The following is a 10,176-nucleotide window of genomic DNA, read 5'->3' on the forward strand; positions in this document are numbered from 1 at the left end:
AAAATGCAGAGGTGGAATGGGCTTCCGGGACCTACATCTTTTCAATCTAGTTCTATTGGGAAAGCATGATTGACGATCCATGACAAATCTGAATTCTCTACGTGTCAGAGTTATGAAGGGAAGATATTTTCCACATTGTGATTTTATGCAAGCAACAATACCTCAAACAGTTTCAGCAACTTGGAGAGCTATCGTTGCTGGGAGAGATGTGCTGCAGCTAGGCATTATTCAGAGGATTGGGGATGGGACAAGCATTAACGTGTGGATGGACAAATGGATACCCTCCACTTTATCTATCACACCATTGCTGAAACCGGCCACTACCACGATGGAGCATGTCAGTGATCTCATCAATCAGACAAACTGAACATGGCGTCAAGAATTAGTCCGTGATACTTTTATCTTGCCTGATGCCGAGGCCATCTTAAATATTCCTCTTCGGCAAGGAGGGGGTCCGGACTTCATGGCATGGGCATATGAGAAATCTGGTAACTACACTGTTAAAACTGCGTACCGAGCTCTAGTGAATCGCAAAGAGCGTGCAACTCTAAATGAAGGGCAGGCTTCAGAAACTTCAGTCGATGATCAACAATTGTGGAAAACCATATGGCCTCTAAAAGTTGTCCCCAAAGTTAGAGTGTTTTGGTGGCGTGTCTTGCGAGGCATAATACCGGATGAATGCACTCTAAGATAGAGGCATATCAGAGAGGATAGTACTTGCAAAATTTGTCAAGCGACGGATGAGGATTTAGAGCATGCTCTTATTCATTATTCGCATGCTGAGTGTTTTTGGGAGGAGGCACCTATGTTGATGGACATAAAATTACGACGCCTTCACCCAAACACTTGGGCGAGAGACATTTCTTGTGATCACATGTTTTCAAAAGAAAAACGAGCCACTATCATTATGGTGATGTGGTCCATATAGCATTCCCGGAATCGATGGACCCATGATAAGGAGAAGATTGACCCGATAAAGTCTGTAGGATTGACAAGAGAAGTTCTGGCTCTTTTGGACATACCTCGACAACATGCGTTGGTGCTGTCGGGTCATGGGTGGCGCCCGCCCGAACATGATATTGTCAAGATAAATACTGATATAACTATTGACAGAGATGGGGTCTGGATGGTGCAAGGGGTATCGCCAGGTCCCACAACTCATTTATGGGAGCCTGGAGTAAGCCATTGCCTGATGTTACAAATCCGTTGATAGCGGAAGCAGCTTCTGTTCAAGGAGGAGTTATTTTTGCAGCACTTCGAGGATTCAACAAAGTGGTCACTGAGACCGATTGCATGGAAGTGGTGAACCTATAAAACACTCGTCACAACTCTCGTTCAGTAGTGGCATCTATTTTTCGGAAAAAGGAGAGCTAGCCAATATTTTTGATTTCTTTATAATTCAACATGTATTGCGGTCAGCCAATGGTCCAGCGCTGGAGACTCCTAGCTTCCTGATCGGTATCCTTCGGGCTGATTGCTCAGCGAACCCTTTTGTTCGAATAAAGCTCTCATAATTTCCTGCAAAAAAAGACTCTGAAAATACCAGTAGTAGCTGGTCTCGTCTCGGCCCGTCCGTACGGACGCGTTATCCCCCGAGCGGAACAACAAAAACCCTCCCCTCCCATTCCGCCTCCTGTTGCTTCGAACTATGGCAGCAGCAGCTGCCGGTGCTGCATCGGCCGCCGCTGCGCCAGCTACGCATCACGCCGTCCACCCCATGAACGCCCTCCGCTCCACCGCCCTCCGCCGCTCCACCCTCCGTTGGGACGCCGCCGCGGCCTTCTTCTCCCCGCCCTTCCGCTCACGCCGCTGCCACCGACGTGTCTTGCTCCCTCCTGCTGCGGCGCTGCCCGCGAAGTCCCGCTCCAGGGCCAAGGCCAAGCTCCTGGCGGACGCGGGGGCTGTGGACCCCTGGCTCGCCTCCCTCTCCCTGCTCCCCGCCGACGGCAGCGACGCCGCCGCCGCCCCCGCCCCCACCGGCTGGGCGATTGGGATCGATCCAGACACTCGCGGCGCCATCGCCGTTCTCTCACCCGACGGCTCCTCTCAGGTGCGGCCCGAAACTCGCATTTCGCGTGGACAGGTGTGCTTAAGCATTCATTCACGTTTTCACGTCCTGTAGGTGTTCGATAACCCGTTCGTGAACATAATGGTGTCGGAGCTCACCCGGAAGCGCCTAGACACCAGGTCCATCATACAGCTTCTCCGTGGCCTTGATGCGCCTCCAGGTATGGGCACACCGCACACGAGAGTGTAGTTGTACACTCCTATCTGGGGTATTGGAGGACTTAAGCCTTCCTTGTGTGTTGAGCACAAGGCAGTTAGTTATGTTCAGTAACCGTTGCTGGTGTCTGACTCTGATATTGTGGTGTCTTTGTTTTCTTGCAGGAACTACAGCATTTATTGAAAAGTCAAGTCCATTTCCAACTGATGGAAAGCTGGTCGGTCTCTTGCTTTCCTCATATTTTTGCCAGTCAATGGAAACATTTGCATAAGCATTACAATGAACTTATGTTTTATGCATCAATACTTAGAGAAGTCATGCCATTGGATAGTCCCTATAATAAGAATAGTTGAGGATTACATTGCTCACTTGCAACTTATTACTGTCTCGGTGCATAACATTTTGCAGTAGATTGGTGGTAATAGAACTGACATTGTGTGCTTCTTGAGATCATGTGCCTCTGAAGATGTTCCACACACAAGTTGAGGCTAGAGTTGTACTCTAAGCAGTGTGATCTAGTTCAAACTCAGTTCGCAATTTGAACTTGATAGAATCTAGTTCACACCATATGACTGTTTAAATTTCATGTGAAACATGTGGCATAATGTAGGTTCTGTTAGTGACTTCTTGCCTTCTGTTTTATGATGTATATTTAGGGATGGTGGAGTACAGGTTTTTCGTATGGCTTGTGGATTGCTGCTCTAGTGGCATCTGAGTTTTCTGTTGTACCGGTTGCATCACAGACATGGAAATCGTACTTTGGGCTAACTCGAAGTGCATCACCTAAGGTTGTTACTCTTCTTATACCGAAAAAGGCTTTCGCCCCGCTTTATATATAAAGCAAACCGCCCGAGCCACAAACATCCTTATATGCCTTCTCATTTACAGAAAACTGGTAGAAATTTTTTCTGTTTATTGGTAAGAACTTAACAAGCTTAATTATGGCATTTCAATAAAGATGCCCAATCTTTGCTATTTTCATTGATGTAATTAAGGTTGTGTAGTAAAAAAATAGATAACAGGGTAAGTATTGAGTCCTTGAAACAGGGCCAGTGTGGTGAGTTCTTGAAACCGTGTCGGTGGGTTCGTGGTCATGTGCGCCGATCATTGCAACCCAGGAGACCTCTCAATATAAGTTCACAACTGAATTGTTTCAATTTTTTGAATGGTTTAGAGTGAAGAAATCTGGGTTGGGCTTTAGATATCATTGGATTAGGTTGGGGTGCTATGTTCTAAGCTGATGGCAGTAATGAATCAAATCTGAGTTCAACCAATTGATTGCTACTGTGGTAATGCATAGATGTTATTTCATTTTAGTGAGCATTTCTCTCTCCTCATCTGAATGTTTGTTGCTAGATCTTGTGTGTTGTTCTACTAATTGTAGACTTAACATGACACCAATTTCATTACATGTTTCTTAATTAGCACCGCATCATAATAGTTATCTTATGACCCTTCTACGTCTGTCAGGACGATAGCAGACGAGCTGCAACAATCTTGTTCCCGGATAAGGCTCTGTCCCTCAAGTTGAAGAAACATCACGGTACGCATCTTACAATTTTCCAAGTCACAACAATAAGTCAGTAAATGAATTATTTTGTCACAACATTCTAGTTCGAGCTGATCAATTGTAGACACTGACATATGCGTATGAATAAACATGATGTACACATGATGTGCTCTCTGTGTATTTCTTGTCTTGCTTTCAAGGTGCACTGAGCAAACAAACTAATTACACATATTCCTCACAGACCAGCTAAATATGTTTTGGCTAGTATAGTTAGCTTAATCTATTTAATTGAATGACCGCTGGAAAATGAGTAGATGATAACGCGTTTTCTTCAGTTCATTGATGTTTTGACACTGATGCAGGGCGAGCAGAGGCTCTTCTGTTAGCGGCCTATGGAAAAGGACTCGTGCTACCATCAGAGAAGTTCAGCAAAACACAAAGAGTGCTGAAGCAAGAAACCAACTTGGCATTGACAGGGATGCCTGATTGAATCGTCAGTAATTATTAGTTGGTATTGACAATTGCTGTAAATAATTTGGTTATTCACAGGAGCCCTATCATGTACTACCTCCATATCAAAATATAAGACGTTTTTGCAGTTCAAATTGAAGTACAAAAACGTCTTCTATTTTGGTACAGATGTAATACATAGTAACTCGAGAGAGATCTTAAGTTCTTAACTCACTTAACGGAGGCATTATTGATCTACCGTAGAGTTTAACAAGCTAGTGTACATTGACCATGAATATTGTTAACTTTTGGCGGCTGAGAAGTGAGACAATTGTACTGATTTAATTGATGTGATCAATTTTGCACATCTTTGAAAGTATGGCCATCTACCCTTTTTGTCTCTTGGAAACTTATATTTAGTTGCACACGTCATATGCATGTGTGTGTTACATAGTGTACAACAGGTTTAACAGCTGAATTATCCAGGAGAAATGAAAGTGGCTTCAAATGTCCTTTTTTGTGGCAAAACATCAAATGCACCATTTATTCATTTACGTACTTTCTGTATTGGTACTGTACATGTATCTTCTGCAACAGGGGATCACGACATACGATAAACGGGCACAACATTAAGATGTTACAGAGTAACAGCACTAAGAGCAGCCTCATAGCTTTGAGACGCTCGCGGTAACCTTGCTCAAGGCAGTAGCTGCCTTGGACCCAGACTGGCGCCCCAGATGCTTGCAGATGAACTCGCCGGCTGAGATCACCTTGCTTAGATCGACGCCTGTCTTGATCCCCAACCCATTCAGCATGTACACTACGTCCTCGGTAGCAACATTCCCTGATGCGCCCTTTGCATATGGGCAGCCACCAAGGCCCGCAACGGAGGAGTCCACGACACTAATACCCATCTGGTCGAGCAAAGAACATGGTTGATCACATACAAGTGTCAGATGATAAGATCTGAATCACCATTTTGTTTTTTGCGTGATGGTTTGTTCAGTATCTCAGTAGATGATTACCTGGAGAGAGACGAGGATGTTTGAAAGAGACTGCCCGTAGGTGTCGTGGAAATGGACAGCAAGCTTTTCCACGGGAACGACGGACATAACTGCCTCAAGCATTGGTACAACTGTGCCTGAATATATCAAAGAAGCTACATGTTAATTGAAATTTTCATGAAGCGAAGGTGGGTTTATCTAGATAATTAAACACAATCTGACATTAAGAGGAGTTAAAATTTACTGAACCTGGTGATGGGTAATCAATGTTTTCCCAAACGACACTGGTATACAACTAGGAACAGTTTTCTTCCATTATTTGAAGACAAGAAAATTCAACATTTGTTTGAAGGCAACATGAGAAACAAATCATGCCAAATATGCCAAGGCTCCAGGATGACAGTGAGGACCTTGGTGTCAAACTGGCACGTGCCAGATAATATCCTTTGCCTAATGGATGTAACAAACTGAAGCCCAATAGTAGCAAGCAAAATCTAGCTATGGCATACTTAAAAATTGTGGGTAGCAAATAATGCAAGATCACCTGGGGTACCTACTCCAATCGTATCACCAAGCGAAACCTCGTAGCAGCCCATGTCATAAAGCTCTTTGGCAACATAAGCTACATTTGAAGGTGGTACTGATCCTTCTACTGGGCATCCAACCACACAAGAAACATACCTACATTGTTGCATAATAGAGCAACACAATATTAACACATGTCACACTGGAAAACTGGAGTTCAAAAGGCTGGAAAATAAAATAACTTACCCTCGTACAGGAATTTCTCGCTTTTTTGCTGCAAGAGCAACATCATTATAGCGAACAAGGCTCTCTTTAATTGAACAGTTTATGTTTGACTTTGAAAATGCTTCAGAAGCTGACGCAAATATTGCAACTTCTTTGGCACCTGCTGCAGCTGCTGCTTCAAATCCCTGATGATAAATGAACAGGACTGGTTATTAAATGGGGTAAGCTAACAAATATAAAACCCACCTGATTAAAAATGATTTACCTTGAGGTTTGGGGTCAATACAGGAAAGCTTACACCCGTAATATTCCGAACCACTTCCATAACATCCCTCGCATCAGCTAGCTACAATTATTCAATATCGTATCATTCAGCAATGGGATGTCAAATACTCCCTCTGTAAAGAAATATAAGAGCGTTTAGATCACTACTTAGTGATCTAAAGTAGGGTGAGCAAAACGGACAAATGAACTAACGGACAAGCAAAACGGAAAGTATACTTTGATAAAGTAGGGTGAGCTGAGCTAGCAGAAGACTTAAGAAGCAGGCAAGCCACATGCATTCAAGACCACAAGATTTCGCAAACATTTTTTTTTCGTCACATGATAAGTTTTCAGTTAGACTACAACAGAATGCTATTTATTTGGACTAAGATGACATCATAGTATTAGGCAATAGGCACTCCTGTACAAATTTTATTTCCTTGCTTCATTGCTAGGTAGTATTCCTGCCGGAAACAATTAAGGATGGTGACTCAAGTCTGGCATAATGTTATCCAGAGACACATTTCAGTTCTTGTTTCAATAAGAAAATGTTATTTGTGGCACTGGGCAATGTATCAACACTGTGTCTGAATCTTAATAGCAAGGATCATTTGAATACGCAGTAAAAAAACCAATTTTCAAATGTCAATAACAGTTCAGAACTATACTTATTCACAGGTTTAGAGCTTGTGCACCGTATTTGTTCCATTTCCCTCCATGTCGGACAATCAACTTCACCCAGACCACACTGCCAATATCTAGATTGCAATATAAATACAGAGGTAAACAATTTGGAGAAATCCAACATTTGCGTCAGAACCATTCTTCATTCGAAGTAGGAGGAAACTTTGTTATGAATCTCCAATGAGAAGATCGAGAGGTTCGGCAATCCACTATACCACTCATGGGTCATGGCCCATGCGACACTCCACTCTAACATTTAAACAATAACACAACCCTTGTTGGGCTCTGCAGGTTCCCGGGCTAAACACCATATGTCATATTTTAAAACCTAAAAAGTTTCATGGTGGTGAAGCTCCAATTAAGAGTATGGTTATGTTCTCATTCCCGTAGAGTGCAAATGACTTCAGTGAATGATGCAATTTATGCCGGTGTTGAAAGCTACTGTATTGTAATATGTGGAATTATGGACACAAGAGTATCATGGTAATGAGCAATGGGACTATAAACTACCGTTGTTCCATAATTCTGCAGTCTTTGTCAACGTAACAAGCAGCAAATTTATTTTATACTAGCAATGTGCCCATGCGTTGCAACGGATCCAAAGTAGAATAATACATGTTCACAAACTTGAAAGAAAAACAATCTAATTTTGGTATGTATATCACTAAAATTATACTCGTATTAGGTTTCACTTAAAATATATTCCTCGTGGCTTTTTTGATGAGGTGGGGGAGGGATGTGGTTGGTTTCAAGATACTAAGGGCTAATTTGGATGCAAGGGATCCCGAGGGGATCCCGGCCCTTTCCCCGGCCGAAGAAACCGCGGGCCGAAATTGACCTCGGGGAGCTGACCGGGCCATTTGGTTGTCCAGATGGGGAGGGACCCTGGCCCTTTCCACGGCCCTTCCCTGGGAGGGATTTCCTCTAGTCACGAGATCGGGAAAGAAACCCTCGCTCGCTCTGGTTTCGCGACAGAGAGGTGATGGCGCTGGGGGCAACGACCGTGCTCCTTCCCTGTGGTGTCCAAATAGCAGAAGGTACGTTTTCCCACCTGGGACGATCTCTCCCATGGATCCCTTGTGCCATGGGAAACTCCACCTAGGCGCTTATTTCCCTGGGTGTTTCATCCCTAACAACCAAATTAGCCCTAAGGGGTTTCTGCAAATTGGAGCAGAGAAGTGGGGTCTTGCTGCAAAAAATGCCACAGCTTACATCACAGTCGTTAGATGCAGATCTGATGGTCAGAAATGACGGATGGCAGACACACAATCATCACCAACTGAGTCTTTTATAGGAGTAGAGAAGTAGAGATAGAGATAAATGAATAGATGGCAAAGTTCTGTCAGAACATGGAAATCATATAGATATCAAAGGAAATAAAACTGGGTAACAGAGATCTTCAGATTTACACAACTCCCGTCACATATGCATAAGAATCAAATTGGTAATCTTAGTCACCTGCTTACGGGGAAAAATATTAAGAATTTTACCTGTGGCACCCATTTTGGGGAGACAAAACTTGTTGCCTCAACAACTGATAATCCAGAGGTTGCCAATCTCTTTATGAGCTCAATCTTTACAGGTGTTGGCACTGTATTTTTTTCGTTCTGCAGTCCATCTCGAGGCCCAACTTCTACAATTTTCACACACCTTGGCAGACCATGTATTATCTGGAACTAAAAAAAATGTTAACTCCAGTTAATGTAAAGGAGAACTTCGGATCGTAATAATGATTGCAATTCCTGGGATGAAGACGCCAAGTTTATTCATAGAGGCATGCTAGTAACACACATTGAGATGATCTCAGAATTTATCCAGGATGGCAAAGCTAACAGATACGGGTATAAATACAATTACACACCCTGTTTGCAGCTTCTATCCTCTCTTGGTCGGACGAAGCCGAAAAAGATCTGTAGTTCTGTTGGTTCTGTGAAAGATAACTTGCATAAAGAACATGACGGTTCCCTCCGACAGGCGTGGCTCGATTAGACACTGGATGTCTTTGATATGTGCGTCTTCTGCAGGCATGTTCTCCTCTATGACAACATAGAAATTTAGCCCGAGTAAGTAATTACGAAAGAAAGGGGGGCCGAATTATTGGGTAACAAATCTTTGCATGATGGAAGTAGGAAATTCAGTAATCATCATTCCCTGGAGACGGTGAATTAATCTATGATTCAGCGAATCAGAATTCTCAAAATGTCATACACGCTGATGTTTAACAAATGAGGTTCAAACTGAATTCCTTCGATGGCATTATCAGATTATATTCAGATTCTTCCAGCTCAAAGTTCTGAAATCTGAATCCCGGTCGGTGCACGCATGAATGAACAAATTTCAGCTTCAAAGTGAATGCACATACGTTCAATTGCATATGAAGACCAAACCACGCTCACCGTGAATGGCCTGAAGAAGAGCACAGCGGCGGCGCATCAGCCTCAGCTATCCGGGCGCAGGGCCGCTCTGCGAGACCGGGAGGAGCCCGGGAGAGCTGCATGCCGGACCTCAGTAGAAGGGACCTCGCCGCCGAGGCCGCTGCGGAAGCCAAAGCGCGCGAGGACTGCGGTGCGGACCTAGACCAGACCCTGGACGCCAGCATCCTTCGCGCGACCGCTAAGGAAGCGGCACGGAACAGCACGCCGTGTCGACCTCCACCAGCAGGTAGGCCTGGCTGGGCTGATGGATCGGAGATGGTGTTTCTAGAAGCTTCTCCGGGTAGAAGAAGCAGCGAGGTCTGAGGGCGAAGCCGTGAAGAATGAAGAGAACACACAAACTGAAGAAGTGAAGAGTCAGGAAGAAAATGGTGGCCCGGCAAGAAGTTGCGTCCGGACCCTGCACACGCCTCGTGGGCAGGCCGTCGTGGCATCCCGATCTGGCTAACCCCCAACGGCGTGAACCAGCCCTCGTTAAGGAGTGCCTATTCCGTAATCTTTTATTTTGCGGGGTCTGTTCCGTAATTGTTGACCCTTTTCTTGAGGGATTTTCTTTAGAGAGAAAAATTAAAGTGGGACAAGGACAAACTTAAAAGCATACTAAAAATATAACGCAAAATCTAGATTACAAATTTACAATATACATAAATGCAGTAAAATATACATTTTCCTTCTCAATTCTCGTTCACGGGCAATGTGGTAATGTCACGGTACCACTCAGTCAGCCACTAGCAATGGTGTTGTCGCTGCGTGCCTACATCACTGCTAATTGGCCTAGATCTTGTGCGGCGTGATCAGTCTAGCATGGCTACTGCTGATCATATTGAGTTCTTGGAAAACCCTTTTACCGAGGAAGAA

At 44.1% G+C, this 10,176-nt stretch overlaps 2 protein-coding genes across 4 annotated transcripts; one reads left to right on the forward strand and one right to left on the reverse strand.

The window, feature by feature from the left end:
- Positions 1 to 1,566: 1,566 nt before the first annotated feature.
- LOC125543737 (Holliday junction resolvase MOC1, chloroplastic-like) lies at positions 1,567 to 4,584 on the forward strand. Its single transcript, XM_048707200.1, has 6 exons — positions 1,567 to 2,050; positions 2,123 to 2,228; positions 2,389 to 2,441; positions 2,881 to 3,012; positions 3,695 to 3,767; positions 4,097 to 4,584. Exons 1-6 carry the CDS (start codon positions 1,649 to 1,651, stop codon positions 4,222 to 4,224), a joined length of 894 nt encoding a protein of 297 aa, XP_048563157.1. The 5' UTR covers positions 1,567 to 1,648; the 3' UTR covers positions 4,225 to 4,584.
- Positions 4,585 to 4,697: 113 nt separating this feature from the next.
- Positions 4,698 to 9,712, reverse strand: LOC125543736 (hydroxymethylglutaryl-CoA lyase, mitochondrial-like). Of its 3 annotated transcripts, none has more exons than XM_048707199.1 (8): positions 9,283 to 9,712; positions 8,748 to 8,922; positions 8,377 to 8,562; positions 6,204 to 6,284; positions 5,960 to 6,123; positions 5,746 to 5,869; positions 5,210 to 5,325; positions 4,698 to 5,098 (listed from the first exon to the last, which is right to left on the reverse strand). In XM_048707199.1, exons 1-8 carry the CDS (start codon positions 9,483 to 9,485, stop codon positions 5,005 to 5,007), a joined length of 1,143 nt encoding a protein of 380 aa, XP_048563156.1. In that variant the 5' UTR covers positions 9,486 to 9,712; the 3' UTR covers positions 4,698 to 5,004. The 3 variants fall into 3 exon arrangements, with proteins under 3 accessions (XP_048563156.1, XP_048563153.1, XP_048563154.1); XM_048707196.1 differs by having other exon boundaries at positions 5,733 to 5,869; positions 9,283 to 9,708; XM_048707197.1 differs by having other exon boundaries at positions 5,733 to 5,869; positions 8,377 to 8,556; positions 9,283 to 9,706.
- Positions 9,713 to 10,176: the final 464 nt, after the last annotated feature.

This window comes from Triticum urartu, chromosome 3 (genome assembly GCF_003073215.2).
Source record: "Triticum urartu cultivar G1812 chromosome 3, Tu2.1, whole genome shotgun sequence".
NCBI lineage: Eukaryota > Viridiplantae > Streptophyta > Magnoliopsida > Poales > Poaceae > Triticum > Triticum urartu.